This window comes from Eumetopias jubatus, unplaced genomic scaffold, assembly GCF_037043125.1.
Source record: "Eumetopias jubatus isolate StellerSeaLion01/CBP00866 unplaced genomic scaffold, mEumJub1_p1.0 scaffold_1, whole genome shotgun sequence".
Taxonomy (NCBI): domain Eukaryota; kingdom Metazoa; phylum Chordata; class Mammalia; order Carnivora; family Otariidae; genus Eumetopias; species Eumetopias jubatus.
The window spans coordinates 209010733-209021859 of record NW_028274807.1 but is presented as its reverse complement, the minus strand read 5'-3'; the positions used below and the strand labels follow the sequence as shown (position 1 = coordinate 209021859).

The 11127-nt window shown below is 55.2% G+C and overlaps 2 protein-coding genes across 5 annotated transcripts; both read left to right on the top strand.

Moving 5' to 3' along the window:
• Window positions 1-523: 523 nt before the first annotated feature.
• MRI1 (methylthioribose-1-phosphate isomerase 1) lies at window positions 524-7280 on the top strand. 4 transcript variants are annotated; one of them, XM_028088793.2, is made up of 7 exons: window positions 524-738; window positions 814-1052; window positions 1869-2044; window positions 3467-3643; window positions 3721-3945; window positions 5612-5741; window positions 7224-7280. In XM_028088793.2, the coding sequence occupies exons 1-6, from the start codon at window positions 607-609 to the stop codon at window positions 5737-5739; spliced, it is 1077 nt and encodes a 358-aa protein (XP_027944594.1). In that variant the 5' UTR covers window positions 524-606; the 3' UTR covers window positions 5740-5741; window positions 7224-7280. The 4 variants fall into 4 exon arrangements, with proteins under 4 accessions (XP_027944594.1, XP_027944595.1, XP_087873123.1 ...); XM_028088794.2 differs by lacking the exon at window positions 7224-7280 and adding an exon at window positions 6876-6954; XM_088016997.1 differs by lacking the exon at window positions 7224-7280 and adding an exon at window positions 6190-6827 and having other exon boundaries at window positions 524-702.
• CUNH19orf53 (chromosome unknown C19orf53 homolog) lies at window positions 7035-10024 on the top strand. Its single transcript, XM_028088797.2, has 3 exons — window positions 7035-7146; window positions 7224-7279; window positions 9591-10024. Exons 1-3 carry the CDS (start codon window positions 7050-7052, stop codon window positions 9732-9734), a joined length of 297 nt encoding a protein of 98 aa, XP_027944598.1. The 5' UTR covers window positions 7035-7049; the 3' UTR covers window positions 9735-10024.
• Window positions 10025-11127: the final 1103 nt, after the last annotated feature.

Genomic DNA, 11127 nt, shown 5'->3' with positions numbered 1-11127 from the left:
CAAGCATTGGTGGGGTGTTTGCAGTGTGCCAGGCACTAACCTAGGCCCTGGGGATACAGTGGTGAACCAGACACACGGCCCTCTTGGGGCTGAGGTTCTGGCCAACTTCTTATTTGTGCCTGTCCCTCGGGGGAGATGGTAGCCCCAGTGGCTGTCCCCAGCCCACCGGCTTTTGCTCCCTGCCGGGATGGGAAGGTTTCGGGGCAACAGTTAGACCCCTCAGTCCTTGGAATCCCCCAATTCGGGCCTTTCTCTCCTTGAGACCACCTTCTGCACTCGCTCTGGCCAAAGTCAGGCGCCTAAGGGTGACTTGGGGGATCACGCTATGAGGCCCTAATTCTCTCCGGCTAAACACAAGGCCTAGAATCCACTAGTTGCTCCATAAACGGTGCCATCGGTGCTTTCCAGGAGGCGGCTAACTGCCCAGACTAACCGGGAAAAGTAAGGCGGGATTAGTCGCGGGGTCCTGCGGGTTTGCTGTGCGCATGCGCCTCCTTGGGGGAGGGAGCGCGCCGGTCCCGCCCCCACCTCGCGTTCCGGGCCAGTCCAGCGTGCTCGGGTCGCCCCCACTGCTTCCTGAGTGGCCGTGAGCGAGGCGGTGACACCATGTCCCTGGAGGCGATCCGCTACTCTCGGGGCTCGCTAGAGATCCTCGACCAGCTGCTCCTGCCCCAGGACAGTCACTACGAGGCAGTGGGCTCGGTGCGCCAGGCCTGGGAGGCTATCCGCGCCATGAAGGTGGGGCCACGCGGCGGAGCGGCGGGGCCGGGGAGGGGGGGAGCCCCCGCCTGACCGCAGGATCCCCCCCTCCAGGTGCGCGGCGCCCCGGCCATCGCGCTCGTGGGCTGCCTCAGCCTCGCCGTGGAGCTGCAGGCGGGCGCGGGGGGACCGGGACTCGCCGCGCTGGTGGCCTTCGTGCGCGACGCGCTGAGCTTCCTGGTCACCGCCCGGCCCACCGCTGTCAACATGGCCCGCGCGGCTCGCCACCTGGCCGAGACCGCAGCCCTGGAGGCTGAGCGCGAGGGCGCCACGGAGGAGGCGGTCCGAGAGAGGTAGGGGGACCTTGTGCCAGGCACTGCTCCACGTGGAGGCTATTAACTCATTTTTTCGCAGAGCGACCCGTTTTACATATAGGGAAACTGAGGCAGGCACGGCACATCAGTCCAAGGCCACACAAGCAGGACTAAGAGCCCGCCCGGACAGCTGGGTCCCAAGGTTCTTGCACTCAGTCCCTTGACTCTCCCTCCCCAGAACACGCCCAGCCCCAACTGCCTTAGAGGTCCTTTTCCAAGCCACTGCATTCTCCTGGTTTTTGCTTTTGAGGAATTTTGTTTCCTGTCCTGATCCCCTCCCTGCCCTTTTGTTTTTCCACTCTCCTCTGCTGCAGCTCTGTGGTTACCTTCCGTGTTCCTTGACCCCACCAAGCTTACTCCTGTCTGAGGCCCTTGGCATATGCTATCTCTGCAGGCGGCTATCCACAGAGCTAACTCTCCATCAGGTTTCAGATTTCTGCCTTTCCCACCGCCTCACGTAACACCCTTCATCTCCTGTGCTCTGTCCCCTGATTCGGCTGCCTTCTCCTTCACTTCATTAACCGCTCACCACCTGCTTCCCCCACCCTACTGTGAGCTCCACAGGGGCAGAGATCGTTGTCCTATTCATTGCTCTGCTCTCCCACACACACGAGGTAAACGTGTTGTGTGAGCAAATGGCGTGACAGGTGACAATAACAGAAGCGTGTCGGCCCCCAAAGCCTGGAGAGGCTTTGAGCAAGAGGGCTCCTGCCCAGGAGTGTTAGCAAGGGAAGAGGGGCTAGCCTGGGCACGAAGGCCTGGTGGCTGGTGCTGAGAGCCTCTTGTCGGCCCCAGAGTGATACGCTGCGCTGAGGACATGCTGGAGAAAGACCTCAAGGACAATCGGAGCATCGGGGACCTAGGAGCCCGCCACCTCCTGGAGCGGGCAGCTCCTGGGGGCAGCAAGGTGACCGTGCTGACCCACTGTAACACTGGTGCACTGGCCACTGCTGGCTATGGCACAGCTCTGGGTGAGTGGGCATCCATGGGAATGGGGAAGGGGCCTTTTTGGATGCTAGAGAAAGAAACCCTAACCACTTTACCCACCAAAAAGATGTGAATTTATTCTTGTACACAAGTGTTTAGGGTGTTATCTTTAGGTATGGCTGGATCCGGGGGTCAAATAGTGGCATCAGGAGCCATCTGTCCCTGTTCCTAAATTCTGCCCTCCTTGGCGGCATCATTCTCTGCTCCACAGGTCAGCAGGGAGGCTGCTAGGGTTCAGATCATGAAGAGCCAAGTCTCTAAGCTGACAGTGCCAGAAAAGGCTCCTTGTATCTCAGGGGCTTTAATGGGGTCACTTGCTTATCCAGGATCAATCAGTGGGTCCAGCCCAACCCGTGTGCCTAGAGAATGCGCAGGATGCAAACTCCAAGAGGACTGAGAAGGGAGGGGCTCCCCAAAAGAAAGCTTGGGATAGCTCTGACCAAGAGATTTGACTGCCTGCCTGGGCCCTGCCTTTGTGCCTGGGGACTGAGGCCTTGATGGCAAGACACCGATTTATTCACTAAACAAACATTGTTTAAGAACTAGAGTGCCCCACCATTCCTGCATACGTGCATTCCTTTATCTACTCAGCACTTACTAAGCACCTACTGTGTGCCAGGCACAGTTCTGGACACCGGGGACCCACCACTGAACACAGTAGACAAAATCTCTGCCCCGAAGATTAGGGAAGTAGGAGAAACAAACACAACCAATCAATAAATAATGTGTGCTGTGTTCAAAGGTGGTAAGTACTAAAGAGAAAGCCAGGAAGGGGTCGGAGGTGTGGGGTTTGCTGGGGGAGATTGAGGGATCAGGGAAGGCCTCACCGAGAAGATGTTCTGAGGACCCATGTACCCGGCAGAGGGGACAGCCACTGCAAGGGCCTGGGGATGGGACTGTGCCTAGTGAGCCTTTGGTGAGCTGTGCTTCTATTTTTTTTTTAATATTTTATTTATTTGGGGGTGCCTGGGTGGCTCAGTCATTAAGAGTCTGCCTTTGGCTCAGGTCATGATCCCAGGGTCCTGGGATCGAGCCCCGCATCGGGCTCCCTGCTCAGCGGGAAGCCTGCTTCTCCCTCTCCCACTCCCCCTGCTTATGTTCCCTCTCTCTCTCTCTCTCTCTGTCAAATAAATAAATAAAAATCTCTAATATTTGTTTGAGAGAGAGAGAGAGCAGTGGGGGAGAGGGAGAGAGAATCCCAAGCATGCTCCACGCTCAGCACAGAGCCCGATGGAGGGCTCGATCCCACAACCCTGAGATCACAACCTGAGCTGAAATCAAGGGACGGACATTCAACCAGCTGAGCCGCCCGGGTGCCCCTGAGCTGTGCTTCTCAACAACGAGCCACCCTGCCTGTGTGTCACCTTCCGTCTCATCCTGACATCCTGGTGGGCCGGGCCCCACAGGTGTGATCCGCTCACTGCACACCCTGGGCCGTCTGGATCATGCCTTCTGCACGGAGACCCGACCCTACAACCAGGGAGCCCGGCTGACTGCCTTCGAGCTGGTGTACGAGCAGATCCCTGCCACTCTCATCGCAGACAGCATGGCAGCAGCTGCCATGGCCCACCGGGGCGTGTCAGGTGTGTGGGCGCGGTGCCGGGGGGTGGGGCTCCGGGCATCCAGGGCCAGGTTATGACCCCAGCATCTTGCTCCCCAGCTGTCGTCGTGGGAGCCGACCGCGTGGTTGCCAACGGTGACACGGCCAACAAGGTGGGAACCTACCAGCTGGCCATCGCCGCCAAGCACCACGGCATCCCCTTCTATGTGGCTGCCCCCAGCTCCTCGTGTGACCTCCGTCTGGAGACGGGCAGGGAGATCGTCATCGAGGAGCGCCCAGGGCAGGAACTGACCGACGTCAACGGGGTCAGGATTGCAGCCCCCGGTAAGCTCTCCCCTTAGAGGGATCACCACAGTGCCTGGGCACCCCCCTTTAGGCACCGTGGCCCCTTCACGGGGCTGGTGGATTTAGGGTAGAATCAGCCTTCTGGGGCATAAGCAGCTTTTTCCAGCCATTTCTTGGAACAGAAGCACCTTGAAGGTCAGATTCAAGGTCAGAGTGTACAACTAATGAGTTAGGAGACTTAAGGCAAGTTGTCCTGCTATTCTCCGTCTGGGTTTCCTCCCTTGAAGAAGAAATGAGAATACTGCCTTGCGTAGTGCATATGGAGAGACACTGATGTTCTCGCCTTCCTCACGCCACCTGGCTGCCATGCGCAAGATGCCTGCATTCTTGCATCCCCCAGGGCCCCAGTGTTCACATCTGTAAGATGAGCGCTTACTACGGCCCAGCTTACAAACCCCAGGGTTGTCAGTGAATGCACCCACGTGATGTGGAGGACAGTGCCTGACCCTTGCTTAGCGCTCATTAGATGGTAACAATTATGGTTGAAATCTTTTATGAAAAGGACCCAGTTAAGATCCCTAAGCACCGAAAATACTGTGGGGCTGCTACCCCAGAGTCCCAAGTATGGAGCTAAGGCAAAAATCACACTGTACAGCTAAGCAGAGGGAAGTCCCAACATTCTGTTGTTTTGTGCTCCAATTCGTTACAGCATTTTAAAAATAGATATATTAATTCTATAAATTTTTTTCCTTCGTTTTGTTTTTGGTGCCCCTGCTTTCCTGGAGGCATAATGAGCACTGGCCAAAATCCCTGTGAGCAGAGAAAACAGAGGCCACCAGTTTGCAGCCTCTCGTGTAAGAGGTTATTACTCTCAGCAAATATTTTTGAGTACCTGGCCGATTCTCGATGCTGTGCTAGGGTGCCGGGGACACAGGAGTGAAAAAGATGTAAACGCCCCTGCACTCACGGAGCTGACAATCCAGTGGGAGAGATAGACGACAAACAAGATAAATACAAAACCACAGTGTACGTTAGAAGCGGGTGTGAGCGCAGGAGAAATAAACAAGGCAAGGACGGGCATGGGAAGTGTCGGTTGCGGGAGATTTAGACACAGTGATTGGAGAAATCCTCGCCGGGAAGGTGACATGTGAGCAAAGACCTGAAGGAAATGAAACCGTGAGTCACGTGACTACTGGAGGCAGAGGGGACTGCCCGTGCAAAGGCTCTGAGGTGGGTTCTTAGAACTTCTTACAGAGACCCTTGGAGCCGGCAAAAGTGGGGTAAGATGTCTATAAGACTTCTTTTTTTTTTTAAAGATTTTTTAAATTTCTTTGACAGAGCGAGAGCAGGAACACAAGCAGGGGGCGTGGCAGGGAGGCCGATGTGGGACTCAATCCCAGGACCCTGGGATCATGACCTGAGCTGAAGGCAGACGCTGAACGACTGAGCCACCCAGGCGCCCCGTCTATAAGACTTCTAAGACTTCTTGGACAATGACAGCCCAGGAATGGGGGGTGGGGGTCTAAACTAGTTACTGGGTGCTAAAGCCCCATGTAATGCCTTCATGCACTTACAGAGTGAGCATCCCCAGATTGTCAAGGATTCCCCAACTCATGAACCACCGTGGGGGAGACAGGTGACAAGAGCTTGAGAACTTTCACAGAGCTAAATACCTGCTCTCTTGCCTCCCCTTTCTCTCCTGCAGGCATTGGGGTTTGGAATCCTGCCTTTGATGTCACCCCCCATGAGCTCATCACTGGCGGCATCATCACAGAGCTGGGGGTCTTTGCCCCTGAGGAGCTCCGGGCAGCCCTAAACGCCACCGTCTCCTGAGGGTAGGGACCCCTAGATGGACCCCAGAAGTAACCAACCTGACTCTCCATAGTCTACCCCCATTCCCTTAGGTTTTATAATAAACTTCTTGAATGGCTTGCCCCCATATTGATCTTCTTCCCCAACCACCCTTCTTCCTAGAGTAGGGAGAGTACACAGAGCCTTTGCATGGCTCTTAAGAGCCCTATAACTGGAGCCAGTCTGCCCAAGTTCAAAACCCAGCTCAGCCCCTTTCTCTACAGTGTGGTCTTGGCCAAGTCACTTCCCCTTTCCATGCTTTGGTGTTCTCATTTATAAAATGGGGACGATACTAGCACTGCCCTCGTAGGTTGCTTCAGGGCTAGAACTAGGGCAGTGCCTGCGGTACAGAATTTTAGAGGGGACACCGAAGAGCTCAGTAATCAAGATAAATAAACAATAGCTTCCTGAATTATTTTTTATTTTTTCTAGAGAAAGAGAATGAGAGCGCAAGCTGGGGGTCGGAGCAGAGAGAGAGAGAGAGAGAGAGAGAATCCCAAGCAGAATCCATGCTCAGCATGGAGCCCGACACGGGCCTCAGTCCCACAACCCTGAGATCATGACCTGAGCTGAAATCAAGAGTCGGACATTTAACCAACTGAGCCACCCAGGCATCTCCGATTTTTTTAAGTAATCTCTACACCCAAAAATGTGGCTCAAATTCACAACCCCAAGATCAAGAGTCACATGCTCCACTGACTGAGGCAGGCAGCACCCCTAAAATTCTTTTTTTTTTTTTAAGATTTTATTTATTTATTCGAGAGAGTGAGAGATAACATGAGGGGGAGAGGGTCAGAGGGAGAAGCAGACTACCTGCTGAGCAGGGAGCCCAATGCGGGACTCGATCCTGGGACTCCGGGATCATGACCTGAGCCGAAGGCAGTCGCTTAACCAACTGAGCCACCCAGGCGCCCTAAAATTTTATTTTTAAATGTTGAGAATGCTATTTATATTGATTACTGAATTTTAGGCACCCTTAGAGTTTGCACCATTGAATGCCTCAGTCACCTCACCCTAGTCCTAGACCAAATTTTATGTACAAAGGGCATAAAACTGTTTTACAAAACAAATGAGTCCTCAGTAAATGTTATCTTACCATTATAACCTTTACTTGGAAGTTTTTGCGAAGGTTTGCGTACGATCCGCTCCTCTGGGCGTCATGTCTCTTTAATGCTTTGCCACGTTGTGTCCCGTGAGCCTTTGCGCCCTGCGGCCCCGCTGTATCCCGTCGTGCCTTGCGCCTTCCGGCTGCGATTGCTTACAACCCCGCCTTTTCCGGCGTATGCCAGATCATGGCGCAGGGGCAGCGCAAGTTCCAGCCGCGGAAGCCGGGGAAGAGCAAAGCAGCGGCAGCGGCCTCAGAGCGGAACCGGGGCCCGAGGAAGGGTGGTGAGGAGCTGTCAGGGTTCTGGGGGGCGAGGAGGGCCTGGAGCTCCCCGGCCTCATGCTAGCGCGTCTCTTCCCAGGTCGTGTGATCGCCCCCAAGAAGTCGCGCATCGTGCAGCAGCGAAAGCTCAAGAAGGTGAGTGTGGGCGTGCGAGCGGCGAGGGAAGGAACCTGGAGGCCCGTGAGGGGCGGAGGATGGTGCCTGGACAACTCAGCTCTCTGAGTCTGTTTCGACCCCTGTGCCATGAGAAACGGGACATCACGTACCACACTCAGCGGGCCTCGAAGGAGCAAGGCCTGACGCGCAGAAAGCGTGAAACGCACGTTAGCCGCTCTCGCTGTTACCGTTCTTTAATAGAAGTGGGGAGGGGAGGTGGCGTGGCAAAGTAGAAACCCCAGCTTTGCAGAAAGGCAGTGCTGCGTGCGGTCGCAGCTCCAACAGCTAGTATTTCTTCACCCTGCGTCTTCTAACTTGTAAAATGGTCATAGTAATAGCACCTTTCTCCCAGAGTTGTAGGGATCGCTTCCAACCCCGCCTTTTCCGGCGCGTGCCAGATCATGGCGCAGGGGCAGCGCAAGTTCCCGGCGCACAATACGATGCCATGGGGCTTGTAAAGCGCCGAGAACAGCACAGGACACCAGTGAACGTTAGCTGCGTTGGTTGTCATTTTTGTGGTTGTGTTTAAATGTAGCTTCTTTACATAGGTGGGTAGGGGTGAGTTTACAAAGAAGTTTAATTTGAAACTGGTTTTACTGGAGTCAGATTTGAGTTCAAATTGTACTCCACATTAACTAATGTGTAATCTTGAGCAAATCGTTTCGTTTCCTCAGAGCCTCGGTTTTCTGAGACCTGGGTACCGAGCGATCTGCCTACCTCCATCTGGCAGCGGGAGGCGGGCTGTCTCATGGGCATCTCAAACTCAGCATATCCAAAACCAAGCTTCTGATCCTCCCCTCTGCCTCCCAGACCTGACCCTGCCACAGTCTTGATTCAGCAAGACTCTGTCCTTCCAGATACTTGGGATCATCTTTGATTCCCCTCTTCTCTCATATCTGGGTCAGATCCCATTCTTTTTGCTTTTAGTATTAATCTAGAATCCACCCATTTCCCCCCTACCTGGTCCCATCCCATCAGCTACCCCCTGGACCAGTGCAGGGACATCCTCCTGGATCGCCTGCCTCCTCTCACAGCCACCAGAGGGCGGCAGTGAGCACCCAAGTCTGGTCTGCTCAGAGCCTTCAGTGTCTCCCACCCTCCCTCAAGAAAAGCCCACATCCTCTCCATGGCCTGCAAGGCCCTGCATGATCTGCCCCTGTCACCTCCCTGCCCTCCTCCTACTCTCCCCCTTGCTCACTGGCCCCTTAACTGTTCTTATCCCACCTCAGCACTTCACTGGCTGTTTCCTCTGCCCAGATTCTTCTCCCAGAAATCCACACAGCTTCCTTTCTCAGAGTCTAGTCTGACTGCAGGTGGTGCTTCTGAGCAGCTGTCTCCGATAACACGCATCCCTCACTCGTCCCATGTTCTTTCTTGGATAGCAGCGCTTACCTTCACCTTAACCTAGTGGGTCATGGGCAGGTGTGTCGTCTCCATACGCACGGGTATGGCTGAGTGCCAGCTCCCAGAGGGCAGAGATTTTTCTGTGTTTTGTTTGCTGTTGTGTCCCCTGCACCCAGGTATGTGACAGTCATGGTGGTCATGGTCCTTGGAACTCAGGCAGGACAGGGCAGTTTGGGAAATATGATTAAACTACCAGTTTGGGGGCGCCTGGGTGGCTCAGTTGGTTAAGCGACTGCCTTCGGCTCAGGTCATGATCCTGGAGTCCCGGGATCGAGTCCCACATTGGGCTTCCTGCTGAACGGGGAGTCTGCTTCTCCCTCTGACTCTCTTCCCTCTCATGCTCTCTATCTCTCATTCTCTCTCAAATAAATAAATAAAAATCTTTTTAAAAAATAAAATAAAATAAAAATAAACTACCAGTTTGGGACCCAAACCCCTGTGCCTTTGCTTGCTCACGTCTCTGTGTCTCGGAGCTCCAGTTCCACCATCTGCCAGGCGGAAATGACATGGGCCAGGAAGGGACTGCTGCCTGGAAGCTGAGACCAAACGCTCTGGGCATGCAGGGTTCCAGTCTCCCATCCTTCACCTGTTTGGGGAAGCCTGGACAAGTGCCTCCTCACTGCAGGAACCTGTTTCTTCATCTGTAAAGTGGAGATGAGTAGAGGTGTAAAAGCTGAGGTCCAGAGATGAGAACAGGAATTTTTGTGTGTAACACCCCGAAGGGTGCAGGACAAGACTTAAACCCCAGACCCTCAGGTGCTGTTTCGGGGGGAGTTGCTCATCCAGCCCCCTGTGCACGCTCGCCAGAGAGAGGGCATTGGGTCAGGCGCTCCCCTCCCTCCACCTCAGGTCCGAGTCTCATTGCCCTGTGGTTGCCCCCCCCCAGGACCTGGAGGTCGGGATCCGGAAGAAGATCGAACACGACGTGGTAATGAAAGCCAGCAGCAGCCTGCCCAAGAAGCTGGCATTGGTGAAGGTTCCCGCCAAGAAGGAGGCAGCCTCTTCCTCCTCCACCAAGACACCTTCCTAAGGACACCAGCCCATTGGAGGCCATCGCCGCAGCCTCCGTGCTCAGCCCTGTGCAGGTGACCCCACTGTAAGAAGCCGTGCTCCCCACAGCCTCGGGTGACATGCACCTCAAATTGCATTGGGGGCCTAGCCCATGAGCAGGTGATCAGCAGATCTGGAGTGCACTGGTCAGCTTCCCAGGGTGCCAAGGACTCCAGAAGGGAAGGAATGTTCACCAGCTTCCTGTGTCCCCCTCCTCTGGTCTTGTCTCCCCTGGTTTAACCCAGAGCAATAAACGTGACTGTGATTCCTCCTGCGTTCCCATGCTCCTGTGAGTGGGGACCAGGTGTCCCAACTGGGTTAGTCCCAGCGGTTCCCACCAGAGACCAGCCGTGTGCCCACGGAGGGACAAATGGGCTTCTGCACCTTCAGCCCGGGAGCTGGAGGCGAGTCTTCGCCCCTCCCGCCCTGGGTGACTCCCACCAACCCCCTCACTTGCCTGCATGCCCAGGTCACCACCTCTGCCAGAGACAAGCCAAGCATCTATGGGGAACGACCCATAGGACAGATGCTGACACCACCTGGTGGGGTCTCAGTGCTAGTTCTCAGCACTTGTGAACTGCTCAGGGCCACCTTGATCTTGAAAGCCCTAACAGCTTGTATTTATGTAGTACCACCAGTGGTCCAGGCACCATTCTGGCGCTTCCCTTGCAATGGCCCAGTTAGGCCATGTCAACATTACCGAGCAGGGATTTGCACAGCCACTTGCAGGGTCCCCACTCCCCACTGACCAGCTGCTGTCTCCTCCAGACTGAGACCCTCTCCTTCTGCCTCTTGGAACCCTCCGTCATTCCCGGTTGGCAGTCGTGCCTGTGAATCAGCCAAGAATCTGACAGCCTTCCTGCCCTCCCCCTGCTGGGGTGTGGGGAGCGGGTCACGGCCCAGGAACAAGGCTGCAGTCGGGGTGACACTGAGCTGCTGCCTTGGGGGAGGTGGCGGCACGTGTGGGTACGGGCAGCCACACCTGTGAGTGACTGGCTCCCAGCCAGCGAACCCACCGCAGTCGGCTTTTCTGGGTCCCACACAGTGGTGGTCAAAAATTTCTGAACTAAAATTTTTCTACAAGATAGGGGACAACCACTGTGGAAAACAGTTCAGTGGCTCCTCAGTAAGTTTAGCCTAGAATTACCGCCTGACCCAGCCATTCCACTCCGAGCCACACGCCCAGAAGGACTGAAAACAGGGACTCGACTCGACAACAGCTTGTACGTGACGTTCACGTCACCTAAAGATAGCAACAACCCAGGTGGCCCTCAACAGACGGTGGGGAGCATGTGTGTCTGTACGAGGAGTGTGCTTCCGCCGTAAAAAGGTATGAAGCGCCCACATGCCACGACATGGATGCACCTCGAAAA

Coding starts and splice junctions, on each gene's coding strand:
- MRI1 (XM_028088793.2), top strand. CDS start 607: ATGTCCCTGGAGGCGATCCGCTACTCTCGGGGCTCGCTAGAGATCCTC. Junction 739..813: donor AGGCTATCCGCGCCATGAAG/GTGGGGCCACGC, acceptor CCCCCCCTCCAG/GTGCGCGGCGCCCCGGCCAT. Junction 3,644..3,720: donor GGCCCACCGGGGCGTGTCAG/GTGTGTGGGCGC, acceptor CTTGCTCCCCAG/CTGTCGTCGTGGGAGCCGAC.
- CUNH19orf53 (XM_028088797.2), top strand. CDS start 7,050: ATGGCGCAGGGGCAGCGCAAGTTCCAGCCGCGGAAGCCGGGGAAGAGC. Junction 7,147..7,223: donor CCGGGGCCCGAGGAAGGGTG/GTGAGGAGCTGT, acceptor GTCTCTTCCCAG/GTCGTGTGATCGCCCCCAAG. Junction 7,280..9,590: donor AGCAGCGAAAGCTCAAGAAG/GTGAGTGTGGGC, acceptor GCCCCCCCCCAG/GACCTGGAGGTCGGGATCCG.